The sequence below is a fragment of the Budorcas taxicolor genome, chromosome 1, assembly GCF_023091745.1.
Source record: "Budorcas taxicolor isolate Tak-1 chromosome 1, Takin1.1, whole genome shotgun sequence".
Classification (NCBI taxonomy): Eukaryota; Metazoa; Chordata; class Mammalia; order Artiodactyla; family Bovidae; genus Budorcas; species Budorcas taxicolor.
The window spans coordinates 123,374,997-123,395,818 of NC_068910.1; the positions used below are offsets into that span (position 1 = coordinate 123,374,997).

At 38.5% G+C, this 20,822-nt stretch overlaps 1 protein-coding gene across 1 annotated transcript in view; it reads right to left on the reverse strand.

The window, feature by feature from the left end:
• Nucleotides 1-20,822, reverse strand: part of CCDC191 (coiled-coil domain containing 191) — a 95,072-nt gene that overhangs the window by 72,423 nt on the left and 1,827 nt on the right. The window contains exons 2-7 of the mRNA XM_052647418.1: nt 20,421-20,459; nt 14,469-14,610; nt 9,907-10,050; nt 6,534-6,712; nt 4,831-5,054; nt 1,648-1,798 (exon numbers count right to left, since the gene is read on the reverse strand). Coding sequence (XP_052503378.1) covers nt 1,648-1,798; nt 4,831-5,054; nt 6,534-6,712; nt 9,907-10,050; nt 14,469-14,610; nt 20,421-20,459 — 879 coding nt within the window. The remainder of the gene's footprint in view (nt 1-1,647; nt 1,799-4,830; nt 5,055-6,533; nt 6,713-9,906; nt 10,051-14,468; nt 14,611-20,420; nt 20,460-20,822) is intronic.

Below are 20,822 nucleotides of genomic sequence, written 5' to 3' on the forward strand. Positions count from 1 at the left end.
TAGGCTATATGCTAATACCACACTATTTTGTGTAAGGGATTAGAGCATCTACAGATTTTGGTATATACTTGGGATCCTGGACCAACTGCCCTGTGAATACCAATGGATGACTGTATCACTCCTTGCATAGTTGGACTTGGATGAAATTAAAAATAATCTTATGGAAAACACACACGTTATCCATCTCTCACTGGCTGGAACAAAGCATGGCCCTTTGCCCTGATGTCCTCTTAAAAGAGCCCCCTCTACACTTAGTTCCTTCCCAATTTGCTTTCAGAAATTTGAACTGTTACTGCAGGAGGACACATTAACTCCATTCATCTCATGGAGGACACAGCATCGAACAGGCTTGGCCAATCTTTCCCAAAATGTTAATCCCAACACTTAATATCTCCCCCTACTGCGCTTTTCTCTGCCTATTCCTAAAGCCAAAACTCTGGCCAAACTCTTTGTTGTTCTACATTTGAATAGTTATGACTTCTTGCCTGACAGTCTAAAAGGCTGCCATCAAACATGTCTAGCTCTTTATTTCTTAAAGAATTGCTTTGACTACTTTATTTTCCCCCTCATATCTTAGTTATCCATGTCATATCCAAATGCCTGTTATTGATTTCTGGGGCCATTTTAGTCTATCCTAGGACTTCCAGGTGGCTTAGTAGTAAAGAATCTGCCTGTTAAGCAGGAGACGCAGGTTCAATCCCTGGATAGAGAATATCCCCTGGAGAAGGAAATGGCAACCCAATCCAGTATTCTTGCCTGGGCAATCCATGGCCAGAGGAGCCTGGTGGGCTACAGCCAACAAGGTCGCTGAGAGTCGGACATGACTTAGCGACTAAACAACATTTATCAAGCTCCCGCAATCTCTTCCTGACATTCTTTTCACTTATTAAATCCATTCATTTGGACATTCATTCCATTAACTTTCACTGAATTTCAGCAATGCCCAAGGCCATGGGGTGGCTGTTGTTGGAGACATAAAACATGGGTATTTGTCTTTTCTCATCAGACCTCATTTAAAAATGTTCCAAGGAATTCCTTTTACCTGAAACATTGTAAGCCCCAAATTTATATTGCCTTTGATCCTACTTCACTGAAAAATATTTCTGTCTAAATAGCCTGGGGGAGGATGTGCAGTAGTCAATAAAAAATTGGCCAGTTAATTTTACAAAAAGTGGAACTAAAGAAAGTGATAGAAGAGCAAAATAAAACGCATGCCATTAAAAGTAGAAGCACCCATATATTACTGTTCAGGATTTGAGCTACAAAAAGGCAAGTAACCTTCTGAATAATTCTTCTGAATAAAAGTTAAGACTGTCAAAGTGGAAGCTACGCTTGCAAACTGCCAGAGATCTACATTAGTACTTACACACTGCACCAAAAAGGGTAATTTAGAAAGACACCCCAAATTCATGCATACCCCCAACATCTCAGGATTACACAGAGTATGTGAGAATAGCTCCTGAATAAGAGATCGAAATGCTCCCTTATGTACTGAGTCAGCTGGGTAGCACAGAGCAAATGGTGTGGGCATGTCTGGTATTTATAACAAGGCTCCGTTGGGCTCAGTGTTACACTGTCACATCTCTGATGGAGCCCTTTGTCATTTACACTGCAGAATGCCGAATAAAGAGATGTTACAATTCCTACCTGGTGATTTTCCTTGAAAGTTTGAATTAATAACTCTTTCAGCTTCTTCTTTCTTTCTTTTGCCATTTTTTCTTCATCCAGAAGAATATGAACACTTTGAAACATGCCTTTCTCTGGAATTTTTGGAGAATTTTCTTGCTTCTTCTTCTCTCTATTAATAACAATTAAAAACTACATGTATGAACAACAGACTTGATTAGAATCTATCACAGTGGAATGAACACTGAATTTTCCATCAGAAGGTAGAGAATTTTAGATCTGGGCCTAAAATTACAGAGTGAGTTTTCTGAGTTAGTTCATTCTTTTATAAAATACAGTTAAATGAAATAACATTGTTATAATGTATTCTGCAAAGTAGAAAACCTTTTAGAAATTTTAGTAAAGTGTATTCATTGAGTTTAACATTGAATAATACTGGTCAAAATTTGAGAGATAACAACCATTAGATATCCTCTGATATAGACATGAGTTCTCTCTCTTCTCACAAGAGGAGATAAAACAGGACCCTCAGGTAAGAAATAAGTGAGATTTTTATCATAAGGCTTTCACAAGGTTTCTAGGAAGAAAAATAATAAAAGAATCAGGTGTTACTGAATAAGGAGAGAATGGAATTATATTAATTTAAAAATAATTGAAAAGAGAAAAAATAGTACATAATAACAAAGAGGAAAAGGACTTCAGGGAAGTTAACAAGAATTAAAGATTTTAAAATTAAAAAAATAAATTAAAAAAAAAAAGAATCTCTTAGTAACTTTGTTGCTCAAATTTCTGGTTCTCTCTTGCTCACCCACCTATCCTTTCTTTCTCATTCAGGTAATCCCTTTAGCCTCACCAATCCAAGCCAGCTCTTAACCATTGCCTTCTTATTGGAGTGTATTAAAACTGTACAGGTATGTGTAAGTGTATAAGGTATACATTTTATCAGTGATGTAGTAGAGATATCATCTGCCAGGAATCAGGATTCATGGGCTCTGCCACAACCAGCTGTGAAAACTTTGGAGAGTCGCCTAGTCTCTCTGAATTTCACTTTACAGCTGTGGAAACTCAAATTGAGAGAGGGATGCCAGAATAATCTTAAGATATTTATTCATTAATTATCATATATCCCATGGGAGCACACAAAGTTATATCTTATTACTGAGAATACGACCCATCACTTGGTTAAGGTAGCTTTTCCAGTGTAAAGTTGCTATTTTTCCCTTCGTAATTAATAAACCTGTTAGAGAAGACACTTTTGAAACTATTCAATGGAGCAGATTTAGGCTACTTTACAAATAAATTTAAAAGCCCTACCAACAATAACATTTTACTGACTTTCCCAACTTACTAACGCCATAACAGTGTTATATTAGATAGTTACAGGCAGATCACAGTGGGCATTAAAAGAAATACAGTTCTCATATTAGTACCATGGATCTAATTTTTTAAAATAACATCAAAATATGTATCTGTTATGAAAGCAGTATCTGCTCACTGTGAAAAATTGGAGAAGTATAAAGGACACCCGTATTTCTACCCAGGCAACATTTCCGGAGTATAGTGGTCAGCATGTTTGCCTTACATGTTTCTACCCAGAAAAACACACTGATAACATGTCAGTGCTGTTTCATTGTACAACTAGTATTTATTAATTTCTCCAATATTTATTACTATAAATAATGTTATTTTCACTATCTTTGTGTATAAATATTTGGATTTCTGATTATTTATTTAGGGTAGTTTTCCTAGGACTGGAATTTCCAGGTCAAGTGATAATAACATTTTTCATGGCTCTTATAGTTTATTGCCAAATTGCTTTCTGGAACGTTTAAATCAGTTTGTCCACCTAGAAGGACGGCATGTTCCCTGTCTCACTGTATCCATGGATAAGCTTTTAACTTTTAAGAGAAATGTCTGGTGAGTGAACGTCTGTGGAGTGCCCACTGTGAGCAGAGCTTCTGGCTACCATCAAATGCTGTTTTCACACTTTATTTTAGGTCAGCCTAGATTTGTCAGGGCTTGAGAGCCATCTGAAGAGCAAGGCTGACCTTAGCAAGAACTCACTAAAACACTGGTGATTGCTTTCTAAAAGGAAGGGCATCCGGAGGAGGCCTGAGTCTGGCACTTGAAAGAATGAAATGCACGTCCACTGCTGAGCTGTCTTAAATTGGGTGGGATGAGAGCAATCAGGAACACAGAGGGGAAAGCTGCATAGGTGGATGGGGGTGGAAGGGATTATCTAATAGGTCTTCCTGGCCTCTCAGTTTGAGTATTCAGGCACTTCGGGCACGTTGTCCTTAGGCTTCTGCAGCTTATGCATCAGTGCTGTTTCTCAGAATAAATACGTTAGTAATTTCACTTACGAAGCTCATTCTCTGCCTGAAGGCCCACAACAGTACTACATCCTGTGAGGACTATTTTGATTTCCCTCTTTTGTCAGATTTTTTTTATCAGTGGCAATAAGGCCATGGTGACTCTCTGTATGCTTATCTGAAGATGGGACACTGAGGCAATTCACAACAGAATGAGGCAAAATTAGTAACTGTGCCTAAGGAAACATTTTCAACCTTAAAAACATTCAGGTACACAAACAGATGCAAACTAACCAACAAGATACCTATTAGAAGTGTAAAAATATTGAAAGTGATGACCTTCCCCAATGCTGAGTGCAGCCCACTGCCAGCAATCATGTAAATAAGTACAACCCATTGGGAAATGAATTAGGCAATGTTTCAAGAGTCATAAAAGTCTACTCCATTTAACTCAGTAATTACACACCTAAGAACATAATTCAAAAGAATGAAAACACTCTGTGCTTAAGGATGCTCACCGAACTACGTACTGGTGAAAAATCTGAAATTAGCTGAAATGCTTACCAGTATGAAGAGTGGAGGTCATTACATAAATTATGGTATAGGAACTCAATGGAGTAAAATACAGACCTTAGGAGTCCAGGCAATGTGGTAATTACAAGCAGAAAGACAAATGTATTTTATGGTTGCAATTAAGTACCTAAAGGAACCAAGACCAGGAGGAAATATGGAAAAATGAAAATAGCTAACTTGTTAAGATGATGGAATAGTGGATGATTTCTCTTTTGTGTCTTGTTATTGAATTGTTGGTACATTTTAAAGAACTTTAGAGTACTTCCAAAATGACTGCTTAAACAAAAAAACTTCACGCTGCTTATCATGGCTGGCTTACATTTTCCATGCTTCTTCCACTGTGCGTCGCCTCTCAATTATCTCCCTCCGCAGCTTTACCATCTCCCTTTGAATCTCCTCCTCCTCTCTCTTGGCCTCTAGAGCCTTCCTTTTCTTCTCTTCTTGCACCAGATACTGAGCCTCTAAGAAGGCCAATTTTTTCAGGGTCTTTTCAGTTCTCTGGAGCTCCAGTTCTTTCTCACGTCTTAAGCGATTTTCTTTTACCTTCAAGAGAATACATCAAGGTTGAGATGCAGCCTTTCAAGTAGAAAGGGATATGCAAAACCTAAGAACACATTTTGAAGTTCAGAATACAACTACTTTGAAACATGCTGGCCCAGAACCCCACTGTTTATCAGAAAAAGAGGGAAAGTTCATTTGTTTACTGGGTCATGGCCAATACAAAGTTTTAAATGAAGTCAGGAAAGACAACCCCAGACAATTGGGAATTATCTGCACCATGAAAAAGTCGAAATCAAATGGGTTGCATGCCAAGTTCTGGATTCTTGTTTAGTAACGATTTCCTATCCGTAAGATCTTCCAAGGTGTACATTACTGGTATTTACTTAGGCTCTGTCTGTAGGCTAATTATAATTTAATAAAGGATAAGGGTACTTTTGACAGGTTACTTTGTAAAGGCTAGAACAGTGATTTACTGACTTCAGAAACATCATGACCTTTTATTCAATTCTACCTTTATTTAAATTTGTCAGTGATTCTGGATCATATTTGGAAATCAAAATCATGAACTTCACAGACATTTCTGAATAAGCACAATCATTTTTTTTTCAAATTCATTAATTCTTTAGAGGCTTAACTAGCTGTGAATTAATGAATTAAAGAGGGATCCTTTCCTTCCTGTTTCACTTAACTTTACCCTTATCTTATTCTCCAGTTGTAATAAGACTTCTAGCTAATGGCTCTTAGTGAGCCATTTCCCCATCTTTCATCATAAATCCAAACCAGGTTCATATTTCTACCCCAGTTTCTCTAACATCCTTAGTGCTGCTTTAGCATAACTTATGGTTTAAAGTAATCAGAAATTCAGTATTACAAAAAGGCAGCATACACACATACAGACATTAATTCTAGTCTGGTCTTGGTTCTGGACCTGTGGAAAAGACTTGGTCATTCTGACTTCCTGAAGCTCCTCTACAAAGTGTTGAGATGAATCTTTTTCCTATAACCTACTATTCCCTTTGGAGAAAAGAAAGTTCCCATATGCCTTTCTAATTCAAAACAGATGAACTAGATTTAATTCAGCTCTGTCCTCCCTTTCAAATTATAATCACAAAATGAGTAAATTTTTCCACTGTCTAGAAAAGAATTATCATTATAACATTCACCAGACTATTCGTGATATTAATATCTTGACACTGCAATTCAAAAACCAAATTTGAGCAAAACCCAATCTACATATTTATAATAGGAAGTACCACATCCAAACTAATAAAGCCTAGCTCACCACTCTCTTGGTCAAAATCAATTATTCCTCTTTTTGGTTTTCTTAAATTGTTTCCTATCCTCAGTTTATGAGCATTATTTTTCTTCTGAAGTTCTTATATTTTATTTTTATTCTTTCTAACCAAACCACAGATGGCACCCTTTTTCACAATAAAGCCTAAGTCTTTATTTAAGCTTATTAAATGTGTTACACCAAGATTGCTTCCTGTTATCCATTTTAATTTTGCTTTTCCCTCCCACCTGCTTATGTCTCATCTCCATGGTAAGACGAGGATCCTTCTGCCGCTTCTTGTCTTGGTTTTCATTCATTCCAAGATCTTCCAATATCCCAGAATCCACCACGTCTTTATCGAGCAGATGGTCTATGAATTTTTGAACAGTGGTACTTTCATCTTCTTCCTCCAAATAACCACATAAATCTGGGGGAAACAGAACAACAACAGAAAAGGGAAAATCAAAAGAATTTTTTAAAATTTCATTTTAGTATAATTTCCATATTTATATAAATAATCCTGGTACAATAAAAATACAAAGCTGTGAGTTCAATAAATAGTAACTGATAATGCCAACTGGATGAGTACAACCCTCAGCAACTACCTTCAACTAAGAGGAAAAAGCCTCTACTCATGAGGAACTGCCTTCACCCAAGTCACTTCCTCACTGCCAAATTTAAAAGATACTACTTTTACATTTGTATTGCAAGGATTTAAACATCCTTGACGACTCCAGTGCTCTTTGTAAAAAAGGCTTTACTGTGGTATAACCAACATACAATAAACTTATAAATATTTAAAGTCTACAGTAAGTTTTGACATATATAGATACCAGTAAATTCATTACAATCAAGATAATGAATTTGTCTGTCAGCTGCAAAAGGGTCCTCATGCTGATCTGCAATCTCTTCCTCTAAGTTCTTCCCATGCTCTTTGCCGTATCCCAGAGATAATCTCAGCCCTGCTTTCTGCCAAAAGATTAGTTTATGTTTTCCAGAATTTGGTATCAATTAAATTATACACTATGTATTCTTTTTGGTCATGCTTTTTTAAACAGTATAATTATTCTGAGGTTCATTCACGTTGTTGTATTAATAGTGTATCCCTTTTTACTGCTGAGTAGTATTCCACTGTATGGACATACCACAATTAATTCATTTTTCTCATTTGGAATAGACATTTGGATTGTTTTCAGATTTTGGCTATTACAAATAAAGTTGTTATTAACATTTGTGTACAAGTCTTTGTACGAATATATGGTTTCTTTTCTCTTGGGAAAATGTCTAGGAGTGGAATGGTTGGATCATACGGTAAGTACATGCTTAACTTTTTAAGAAATTGTCAAAACCATTTTCCAAAGTGGTTATACAATTTCTCATTCTCACCAGCAGTATAGGAGTGCTCCAGTTTCTCCACATCTCTACCAAGACTCGGTATGATCAGTTTTTTAATTAAGCCATTTTAATAGTATGATAGTGGTTACTGACTGTAATTTTAATTTGCTTTTTCCTAATGCCCAGTGATTCTGAATATTTTTCTTGCTGATGGTCTATTCAATTCTATGCATTATCGAAAATGGGGTACTAAAGTCACCAAGTTTTTTCTGAATGATCTATTTCCTCCTTTAATTTTGTCAGTTTGTGCTTCACTTACTTTGGGTATATATATGTTCATCCTTGTTATGTTTTCTTGATGGATTGACCTTTTTATCACCATAGAATGCCCTTCCTTGTCCTGAGTAACAATTTTTTATCCTGAGCTTATCTTTTCTGAGATTAGTAAGCTACTGTCACCCCTTTATGGTTATTGTTTGCATAGTACATCTTCTTCCATCCGTTTACTTTCAACCTGTTTATGTCTTTGACTCTACGTTGTGTCTCTTGAAATAGCATATAGTAAGGTCATAATTGTAAGTTCCTTCTGTCAGTCTACATCTTTTGATTGGAATGTTTAATCCATTTATATGTAATGCAATTTTTGATAAGGTAGGATTTATGTTAGTCATTTTGGTATTTGTTTTCTGTATGTGTCATGTGTATAAATGCCTTTTGTCATGTTGAAGAATTTACCTTTTATTACTAGATTGCTGAGTTTTAATCAGGAATTGATTTTGTCAAGTATTTTTTCTTTACCTATTGAAATAATCATATGTTAGTTAATAATTTTGATAAACATTCTTTTTTAATGGCTAGGTAATATTTTTGTTCAGTGCTTTGATCCCCCAAAAGAGTAATACTACAAGTATAAAATGAATGAGGCCTGGTACAATACTAGAAGGTAATAACAAATCTGAGTAGAGATATAATTAGATCTATTAGCACCACACAAAAGAAAGTAGCAATTTCATTATGTTTCAGACACACTTCAGAATAAATACTAAGTACTGAAATGCTTCACTCTAATCACAACATCACTAAACTAGAAAAATATCTAAAGGTGACAATTGGTATATCTGAAACAACGTGATATAAAGAACTTCTCAAAGTACTGGTGCTATTCAGTCTAGGAACACTGATCTATATGAAGGTTCAGATATGATTACAACTCCCACAAAGAGAGAAGACTAGTCTTGAGAGAGAGAGAAAATGATATCAGTATTTTCTGTTGCACTAAAGGGTAAAAGATAAGGACAAAATCCTAATTTTTCCTAAAAAAGAAAGAATTTATGAAGATTAGAGCCTCACAACAGCTGAATGGGCTCTTCCCAGAGTGCAGGCCCTCTATCCTGGAAGTGTTTGGGCAGAGATTATATTATCCCATATATGGGACACTTTGGAAGAACCTCTGTCTGAGGGGGTGAAGAGAGTAAATCAGATTAGGTGATCTTGAGGAGTCCCTTAACTTTAAGAGCTCATGACTTGGTGACTGTAGAGTCCTAAACAAGGGAAATGCTGCAAGATGAGTTCACCAGGGCTGCCTGAGTCACGCAGGGGGAGCTGCCACCACCATCACTATGCCTACCCTTATGCGTAGAGAAAAGACCTCACACTCTTGGAGCACAACAGAGGAATTCTCACACGTTAGCTCAGGGAAGCCTTAAAGATGCTTAAAACATTTTGTAAATACAAAATGGTATGTCAATGTTTAAATATGGTAAAACATTGAAACAGCCATCAGAGTAAACAGTCATCCAATGGAAAGAGGCATTCTTAATCAGCATTAATTGCTGTTATAATCACTGTGGTTTAGTCACTAAGTTGTGTCTGACTCTTGCAATGCCATGGACTGTAGCCCGCCAGGCTCCTCTGTCCATGAGATTCTCCAGGCAAGAATACTGGAGTGGGCTTCCATTTCCTTCTCTAGGGGATCTTCCCAACCCAGGAACTGAACCCGGGTCTCCTGTATTGCAGGCAGATTCTTTACCAACTGAGCTACAAGGGAAGCCCAATCATAAGAAGAATTACAAATAATATAATATTTTAATTTTTAAAAAACACCATGAATTTACTGACCTATAGATAAGTAATTTAAAGTGAATCAAGAAAACTTAAAGTCAATTACAAAACTAAGAAAAACACAGAAAAGTCAAATAACATATTATTTATTATTCAGAACAATTAAAAAGATTTCTTGGAACCATCATTGATGTTAAAGCTTAGAACAATCAGATAAGTTCTTACCATCAAACTTGTCATATTTCAAATGTCCACTGGCTTCTGGCACAGGAAGGATACTGGACACAGTGTCTTCAGCATCATTGTCCCCATCACTTGCTAGTTCTTGCTTAAGTTTGGTGTCTAACCAGTCATTGACCAATTCCTGAGCTATCAATAAGACAAAAACATCTTTTTAATATTTCAGTTACTTCGGAGACTTTCTTCATTTGCTATCTTCATTCATTCAATAAATGTTTCTTGAGCACTATCATGTGTCAAGTACTGCTCTAGACACTGGGAGTATAGCCGTGAACAAAACAGGAAAAATGAAACCTATCACCTTGAACCTTACATTCTAACTGGGGAAGAGAGACAAAGAACAAGTAAGTCAGAAAGACAGAGCAGGAGAAGGAGAAATGGTGTACAAGAAATGGAAGGCGGGTGTTGATAGTTTTAAATTAATTGGGCAGTCAAAGGAGGCCTCACTGGGAAGACATTTGAGCAAAGAAGGGAAGGAGGTGAGAGCCATATGGCTATATAAAGGAACATGATTCCATGCAGAGAAAAAAAACAGTGCAAAGTCCCTAAGGCTGGAGAGTGTTTAGCGTACTGGAGAAACAGCATGAAGGTGGGATGGCTGGAGGAATAAGTGAAGTGAGGGTTGTTGGAGATTAGGTGGAAGAAGTATTTCAGGGATCAGGGTTGGAGCAGTGGTTCTAGATGCGGGGTGAACTTGCCTCCCCGTGGATATCTGGCAGTGACTGGAGCCATTTTTGCTTTAACAACTTATATGCAGAGTACATCATGAGAAACGCTGGGCTGGATGAAGCACAAGCTGGAATCAAGATGGCTGGGAGAAATATCAATAACCTCAGATATGCAGATGACACCACCCTTGTGGCAGAAAGTGAAGAAGAACTAAAGAGCCTCTTGATGAAAGTGAAGGAAGAGAGTGAAAAAGTTGGCTTAAAACTCAAAAGTCAGAAAACTAAGATCACGGCATCTGGTCCCATCACTTCATGGCAAATAGACGGGAAACAGTGGAAACAGTGACAGACTTTATTTTCTTGGGCTCCAAAATCACTGCAGATGGTGACAGCAGCCATGAAATAAAAAGATGCTTGCTCCTTGGAACAAAAGTTATGACCAATCTAGACAGCATATTAAAGAGCAGAGACATTACTTTGCCAACAAAGGTCTGTCTAGTCAAGGCTATGGTTTTTCCAGTAGTCATGTATGATGTGAGAGTTGGACTATAAAGAAAGCTGAGTGCCAAAGAATTGATGCCTTTGAACTATGGTGTTGGAGAAGACTCTTGAGAGTCCCTTGGACTGCAAGGAGATTCAACCAGTCCATCCTAAAGGAAATCAGTCCTGAATATCTGCTGGACGGGCTGATGCTGAAGCTGAAACTCCAATACTTTGGCCACCTGATGGGAAGAACTGACTCATTGGAAAAGACCCTGATAATGAGAAAGATTGAAGGCAGGAGCAGAAGGGGACGACAGAGGATGAGATGGTTGGATGGCATCACCAACTCAATGAGCATGAATTTGAGTAAACTCCAGGAGCTGGTGATGGACAGGGAGGCCTGGTAAGCTGCAGTCCATGGGGTCATGAAGAGTCGGACACGACTGAGCGACTGAACTGAACTGAACTGACAACCGGGAGAGGCCAGGAATGCCAATGAACACCCTACAGTGCACAGTATAGCCCCCAACACAAAAATTATCTGGCCCAAAATATCAACAGTGCTGAGGCTGAAAACCCTTGTTTTCTATGTCTTGACATCATCCGATGTACTTGGGCTTTCACTGTGTATGTCATGGGAAGCCACAGAAGGTTTTGAAACAAAGAGGTAATATATTTTAAGAGCATCACTCTGACTACTAGGTTACAACAGACTGTAGGGGGAGAAGCACAGAAGCAGGAGACACCAGTTGGGATACAAATATCCAGGAGAGAGGTGATGGTGCCTAGACCTAAAGTGGTAGTATTAAACATGCTCAGATTCTAGAAAATAGTGTTTTGAGGTGAAGCTGACATGATTTGCTGATGGACTGGATATGGGATGTGAGAGAAAGAAACCTACACATTTTTTGGCCTAAGCAACTACAGGATGGAGATTTCATTTACCAAGACAGGGAACAAAAAGGGAGCAGCAGATCTGGATGGCAGATGAGGAATTCAGCTTTAGATGAGTTAGGTTTGAGATGCTTACGAGATATTCAAATAAGGATTCAAGGAGGTGTTGGTTATATCATCTGGGTTGCAAGGGACAGAACCAAGCTGAAGAAATAAACGTAGGTGTTGTCAGCATACAGATACTATGTAGAGACAGAAGAGGATGAGATCGCCAAAGGAGGAAGGTGGATAGAGAACTGGTGCAAGGACTAAGCCCCGAGGAACTCTGGCTTCTAGAGGTTGAAGAGCTAAGGCAGAACCAGGCAAGCCATCTAGGAAGGAGAGACCCACATTGAGGGAGCAGAAAAATTGGGAGTGTGATATTCTGGAAGCCAACTTCCATTTGCATTTCTTTCTTAGTGACATCCAGAAAATCTTCTTAAATGTAGGGGCATGAGAGAAAATTTAGCATTGACTTCATTATCATCATTACCATACAACTCTTGCAGAGACGGTATGGGGATTTTCAAAGAAGAAAAATGTCTATTTTAGCATTCTTCATCATGGTTATTATTATTATTGCACACCTCTAAGGGAATGGAGTGCTTCCAAAAATTAAATGATGCTAAAAGACATTTAACATAGATAGGAAGGCATGAAATCTAAAGCAGAAAAAAATGAATCAAAGTGGTAGAAACTAAGTGTATAAAGTATACTAGCAACAGACACTACTGCCTTTCAGAGGAAAGTAGAGAAATGGAGCAGATATTTGAGTAACCCCATTTATAATAGTTCAGAATATTTATATATATAATAATTTATGTGTAAAATTATTTGCATCTACTAAATGCCATTCATCAGTAAGGAGAGATTTACAACGAAGTGCTCCAAAAAGACAATGAAAGAGAAGGAGGCCCTTGGAGGGTTCAACTGCAGGAACACTTCACGTTGGATCAGAGGCTCGAAGCCCATCCTAAAGTCGAGTTTCTCAAAGTGTGTTCCCCAGATCACTAGTTCTTATTGAATATTAACAGACGGTTGATGAGGGGGGCAAAAAAAGGATATAAACCTTTGAAAACAATGTTTTATTCATCCACTAATAGTCTCTAAAGTTTCTCAGAATATTAATATGTATTTCAAGATAAAAAAGTCCAGGTCTAAGAAGCTGGGAAATGGGGTAAGTAAACTTTCTTTTTTTTAAATGCAGGACTTCTTGAAAGTCTTGAGTGAGTAAAGTATATTGTGTATTTCTATTGGTGGGGTGGGAGAATGGGTAGGGTAAGACATAGCTTTGCCAATTTCTGAATAAATCTCCTTTTGCCATCTCCAGTACCACCAACTACCCAGCACCAAGTGCCATTAGAGCACACGCAGACCACAATAATGGTCTCTCACTAGTCTCCTTTTTCCCGCCCTGTAATTCAGTCTTCATATATTAGGAAAAGGTCCTACTGTACCTCTGCTTAAACCCCCTCAAAGATGTTAAAATAATAATTAATAAAAAATAAAACTCTTCAATGATATCTGCTCATACTCAGAATAAACTCTAAATTCTTTCCCCAGGCCTAGAAGGCCCTTCTGCAAGCTTTCTCCACTGGGAAGCTCCAGCAACACTGGTCTTCCTTCAGTCCCTCAAGCACACCAAGCCTGTACTTTAACTCTTAATGTGACCTTTCCCAATGCCTGGGATGCTCTTCTGCCATCACAGCTCGCGTGGCTCTTTCTTGTTATTTAGGTCCAAACTCGGATGACTTATCACTATCTGACCTCTTGTTTTTCATTTTCTTTATTCTCACTCTAGAATGCATACTCCATGAAAGCAAGAACTTCATCCCTTGTTCTTGCTCTTCCAAAGCCTAAAACAGTTCCTGGCACAGAGTAACAATTTAATATATATGTTGAATAAATGAAGAAATAATCTGAAAAACTGGAGACATAAATAGTTCAAATGAAAACTGGCTTCCAGGATATGGCACTCTGACTTTCCTCCTACCTCAAGGGCCTCTCCTTTCCAGGCTTCTTTGCTGGTCCCTCTTGATCTCTTCATCCCAAACAGTGGAATTCCCTAGGGCATCAGTAACTACAATACTGATTCCAGAAGAGTAGATGCTTTCTCCTTTCCTAAGGGACAAAGCTGATTCATAAACTTGTGATCAAATTATCTGGATGATACCAGATCAAGTTAACAAGCTGCCCTTGGTACCACAGGAGCAGTATCTTACACGTACTAGATAACTGTGTTATGTCAAAACTGCCTCTGGGCATGGTTCTATTTCAAGAGACAGAACAGGCCTTAAATATAATCTTACCTGAAATACTGGAAGTAATTCCAGAGTAAATTAGCTTTAGGAAAGTAGAAGAACACAAAAATTAAGAGCAAGAGAAAGAAACACTTTCGTTCTGTACTCTGAAATTCATTATGAGTTATGCTTTAGTAAGTTGTACTCCAGTGTATTCTCTTACCTTCTGCATAGACTTCTTCATGATCTTCTATTTGCTCAGGTGTTTCCAAATCTACAAGTTGGCCCCAAAGCCTTCTGGAGACATTTGAATTTCCAGCAGAAAATACTTGCGAAACTGCAAATTCTGAAGCTTTCTCCACTCTCTTTAAAAGAAGAAAAAAAAATCCACCAAGATGACAACTTTCTTCAGGGTTAGATTTCTCTCCTATTCAACATTCTGATTTTCTACCAACTACCAAGACACTTTCTTTTTTCCATTTTAAAAGATACTTTGAAGTTTAAGTATCCACCCCAAATAATTTCACTCATTAAGCATGAAATTAATTGCAGCATTTTACCAAGTTTTAACAGGTGCTCATAATGTTTATATTCGAACAAAAGGGTGTTTAAGCTTTAGATGACTTTTGTTTATAGAGCATTAGTCATGGGATCCTGACACCTGGATATTTAAAAAACATACAATAGCTTATTATTCATAGTTTCCATGCCACTAGTACTTGCATATTAATGTGAACCAGAAGCAGGTAACTATACTTCAGATTCCTACCCCCGAAGGAAACTTCCCATTACATATCAGGCAAACTAATAAAATTGGGATAAAGGGTCACTGAACTGTAGTAATTCAGAATGTTAACTCAACAGTGAAAATCTAGTAAAAACATGGCCAAATTCACAGGAATGGGGAAGGGGTTGGCAGAGGTGGGCAAACTCTTGACATTGTGGTTTACCTGCATGCTCAAAACTTGTCATGGGCTTGATCTTCTAAATTTTTAAGGATTTCATATGCTAAGTCTGAATTAGAAGCAGAGGAATAAAGTTGAAACATCAAGGTAACTCAAAAAAGAGGTCAAAATAGAACATATGGGATAAAATATGAAATCAGAATAAAAATGGTCTAACCAGAGAGAGAGTTAAGAAAGTATCCTTGACCTTCATGAGGTCACTCTGGAGAGATATTCTCTTTCAGAGCCTCCAACATGCCCAAGTCAATGCTGTTGTTATATATCTTTACTTAAGGGTCACGATATGCTTGGTACCTAGTCCTTTCTTTTAAGGTCCTTAAATTCTAAGGCAGAGAGATGAATTTCACATATACTGTATGTGTTTGCATGTGTATACATACATAGACACATATATTTGTAAATAATGTACAAATAAATAGATCAACTCTAATTTTTAAAAACCAATATCCACAAACTAAATATAAAGAACAAAAACAGAGTTGTAGATGTAGTTCTTCAGGCTGTGGGTGAAAGAAATAACTTTCCATGACACATCATCTCACCTGAGTTGGAATCTGTGCAGATTCTTAGAAGAGAGAGAGCTTGCAGACAGGAGAAGGAAGACAGATCTTGGTACTAAAGAAGGGCAGAGTCTGGTACTGACAAGTCAGGGAGTAAAGAGAAATGTGTGCTTTGCTCTAACAAAGAAAATGTTTGGGCTATCACTTAAAATGAAGATTTGGGGGAAAAAATGCTAGATTATAGTAAGGATTAGAAATAATCTCTGTAATTCCTTGTTTTAAAACATTATATCCTTACCTTTTTTTTTTTTTCAATTTAAATACATAAGAGACTGGAGAGGTCTCATGTATCTATTTAGCAACTTATTCTTTAAACAAGTTGATTAAAGGCTAACTCTGTTCCCAGGACTGTGGACATTAAGGGGGAAACAAAACTAAAAGCTTCTGTTCCCAAAGAGTTCACTTTAGTTTTGGTTACAAGTGCCATGTGTGCAATAAGCAACTTAAGAACAGTCTTAAAGCAATACAAGGTGATTAAAACAACTGAACATCTTCAAAAGTTTCTTACTCATTGACTATGCTATGAGGATGTAATTTGTAAAGGAACTGTCTCAGTGAGTCCTGTGATCATATAAATGTTTAACATGTGTTCCTTATGTCCCACGGCACACACTGATTACATTACCCACTACAGACCCTGTGTAGCCTGTTGCCATTGATGCAGAAATGGCAGCTCTATAATGCACTCCTTCATTTCCTCAAGGCTGGCAGGTCCATACACGAGTTTCTTGACAAATTCCCATGTGCAAACTGCATGTCCATACATAATAGCTTTCTGAGTAATGTAGTTTTTGAAAGTGCCCAATTCTTTCTTAATCACTGTTGCTATTGTTGTTGTAGTTCAGTTGCTAAGTCATGTCCGACTCGTTGCAACCCCAGGGACTGCAGCATGCCAGGCTTCCCTGTCCTTCACCATCTCCTGGAGCTTGCTCAAACTCATGTCCACTTAATTACTCTGCATACAAGTAAATGCTTGACATGGTATCTGTGTGTATGAATGCCAACGTAACTCCAAAGAAAGGAGTATAGAAGATAGGATTATGAGGGTAAGGGGAGTGAGGGGTAGTTGTTCACTGAGAGAGGTGTCTCAAGCTGAGATTTAAGGGAAAGATGTGGACTGGCCTCCTAGAGAGAGGGTATTCCAAGCTGGGGATCATCATTAAAAAAAGCAAAAGGAAGACTTACCTGATAGAGGGAAAGGAGACTGGCATGATAGGAGTTATGCAGTATAAGAGTAAAAGGGCTGTTACAGGGAGATTGATATTCCAGAGATTGATAGAGGCCCCTCTAGAATTTACTGCCTCTTCCCTGCTGACTCAGATGGTAAAGAATATGCCTGCAATGCAGGAGACCTGGTTTCTATCCCAGGATTGGGAAGATCCCCTGGAGAAGCAAATGGCAATCCACTCCAGTATTCTTGCCTGATAAATCCCATGGACAGGGGAGCCTGGTGGGCTATAGTCCATAGGGTCGCAAAAAGTCAGACATGACTGAGCAACTAACACTTACTTATATGACAGCATGCAGAATTACTGAAGGTTCCAAGAGTAGAGAACTGACACAGTGGAAATGTTTAGAAAGCTCAAAGTAGCCAAATACACTGGAGTAAGAAGATGAGTCATTCTATCAAATCAGGATGAAGATGAATTGTAAGTTGAGATGGATGATTGCATTTGAGTGACCAGCACCAAGATTCGTATTTCTACCAAGCATCTGCCTGATTCTAAGTGACTTTAATGTCCCTGAGAATGATTTACCAACATTTCAGCCTCAAAGTTTGCTTGATCTCTTGTATGCCAACAGCTTTCTCCTCAATTGCATTTTAGCAACTCAGTGACATGGTCATCCTCAACCATGTCACAAAATTTTCCATTGTTCAAATCAAATGCTGATAACCCCCTCTCCCCCCATCAACCTCTTATTTATCTCCTTTTTTGACTCCTCCTAATCCAGCGGTGTTGCACCTAACCAAGCCCTCTAGTCACCATATATCCCCTCCTTCTCCCAACCTATGAATCCTTTACAGGGTCCCCTCTCTTTCCTACTCTGTGTAGATATTCAACTATTATCTTACATAAACCTCAAATGTCTTGTTCCTTGCCTCTCCAGTGAAAACTTTCAAGCCTGAATCAATCTGATTTACCAATTCTTAGTATCACAAAAAATAATGGTTCCCTGCTTTGGCCAAGTTCCAGTTCTACTGAGTGATCTTCGTTTTCTGTCCCAAGGGAAGTCCTTTCACCATCTTCACCACATTCCACGTCCTTCCCATATATGTCCCCCTCTTCCATTTTGAACGAGTGGCCCACTCAAGTGGATTTCGAAGTCCTTGTCTAGAGTTGTAACTGTTTAAGGTATACTCAGAGTTTGGATAATATTAGGGAACAGACAAGAAGACAGAGAAGTGAACAGAAATGTATTAAGAGAAACCAGAGGAAACTCACAAAAAGATAATGGAGGAGAGAATTTCTAGCATAAAAAAGTTATCAGACAACCTTAAAAAGTTAAAAGGACAAAGAAGAGACCACTGTATTTAGTCAGGAAGTCATTTATGACAACTTTCTGTGAGTGATTAAGAACTAGAAACTGAAGGAAAATAATTGCGGACAAAAGAGGACAATAAGAACACAAAAGCAAGGAGTCTAGGCTGTATTAGACTATACTGCTACTGCTGCTGCTAAGTCACTTCAGTCGTGTCTGACTCTGTGCGACCCCATAGACAGCAGCCCACCAGGCTCCCCCGTCCCTGGGATTCTCCAGGCAAGAACACTGGAGTGGGTTGCCATTTCCTTCTCCAATGCATTAAAGTGAAAAGTGAAAGGGAAGTCGTTCAGTCGTGTCCGACTCTTAGCGACCCCATGGACTGCAGCCTACCAGGCTTCTCCGTCCATGGGATTTTCCAGGCAAGAGTACTGGAGTGGGGTGCCACTGCCTTCTCCAATTAGACTATATTAGTCCAGTCCAAAGACACTGGAAAAGAAATGACTGCGGGATGAAATGAAGACTGATTTTTTTCAAGACAGGGATGATTTGAGGGTATAATGGAGAAAGAGCTACTGCAGAAGTTTTAGAGGAATGATAAAATCTAACCAAGTGAAGCTAGCTGGTAATTGCAAGAAAAAGGAAAACAGTACAAACAGAGCAGAACTTTATCTATTTTACTTAAATCTTCCCCTCTGGAGGAGACAGTAACTAAACACACAATCAAGCCCAAGAAGGGTTTGGTACTGCAACTTTCAACAATGACACACAAGCTGAGCTTGACGTAGTCTGGGGCGTGGGCTTCCCCGAGGTTAGCCTCCACCATGGTGGACCCATCTTATTGTCTCCTAAGTCAGGCCTTCTGCAGGAGCCAGGAAGCTTCCCTGGCCCCATCTGTATGAGCACCCCACCCCAGGGACTTCAACCACATCCTTAATTCTCCCAACAATTTCACGTAAGTTGTTTTGCCCCCACTGACCTACAAACTGGGCTTCCCAGGTGATGCAGTGGTAAAGAATCTGCCTGCAATGCAGGAGATACAGGAGACTCGGGTTTGATCGCTGGGTCAGGAAGATCCCCTAGAGTAGGAAATGGCAAGCCATTTCAGTATTCTTGCCTGGAAAATTCCACGGAAACAGGAGCCTGGCAGCCTACAGTCCATGGGGTTGCGAAGAGCTGGCCACGACTGAAGTGACTGAGCACGCACACAGCACAGACTATAAACTCTGGAAAGGCAGAAACTGTACCTGCCCCGTGCACTGTTATACCTCCAGCGCCCAACACAGTGGGCTAGTACTTAGTAGGAACTTAATAAATACTGGCTAAATATTTATAATTATTAAAAACTTAATAAATATAGTTGACCATGAAAAAATGGTTAGCAATGATTATATCGGGCCTAGGTTCCATCTAGCCTGAAGCTCATAATGGCTGTCAATTTAGATAAGTAACAGCTCTTCAAAATACTAACAGGCAGAAGGATATTTTCCCAGGAAAATACTGCATGATTTTGAAACATGTGGTGAACAAATGAGTATGGCAAGTTGCCAAAATGACACTTGGAGGCACCTGAAGCGGTTTTACAGTACTTTCAACTTAAATGGTACTTGGTACCGAAACATACATCTCAGGCCTAGAAGAGACCTCAGAGGTTATCTAACCCAATTGGCTCCCCCACCCCCGACTAAATGCACAAATATATTTCTCAATAGTCCTAACACTGAGTGAGCATTTAGAATCCACTTGAATACCTCCAGTGAGAGAAAATCCATCTCTTTACAAGAATGCCCGCTCCATTTTTGATCATTAGAAGATTCCAACTTGTGATGCATGCACAGTTTTACCTAATGAATTGGTCTCACAGGTCAATGTAGCTACAGCAGTACGTTCTTTCCAATTATCTGGGGAAGTCCACAGTGTCCTCTCCTAAAGCTTCTCTTCCCCTGTCCTTTAAACCTCTTCATATGATCCTCACGGCATTTGAAAGGGATGTTATCTTGTCATTCATGCTTTTATGAGAAGCAACAAAATCATGAAAATGTAGCGTATAAAACTAAGACTATATAGTCCCATGGGAATGAAAACAGCAAAACGTATGCAAAATGGAGACCTATTAGTATTCCTATTCCACATGATTATGTGTGACTCTTAATTATGAAATATCCTTACCTTAATCCAGTGTTCCACGTTGTCAGGGTCAAACACAGGCTGTAGATAATATATACAGAATATTAGTGCACAGCAATATATCTATCATTTTGCCATTTTAGTCTGTCTTTCTAATTAAAGCATGTGGGAAAATGTTCTTTAGTCTGTCCCCAAAGCATTTCATTAGGAAGTTCAGCAACTAAAAAACACAGAATGCCAGCAGGAGAAAAAACATGAAGCCTTTTCTGGAACACCTTCTGACTATTTCCACCTCTTACTGAGGTCCAGCTCCAGATTCTGATTTAATTGGTCTCGGGTAGGGTCCACGTGTACTTTTTTAAAGCTCCCCAGGGTTAAGAGCCAAGATAGAGGAATGTTGCATATAATATTCCTTATAAAAACCCAAATAAGCACTGATTAGTC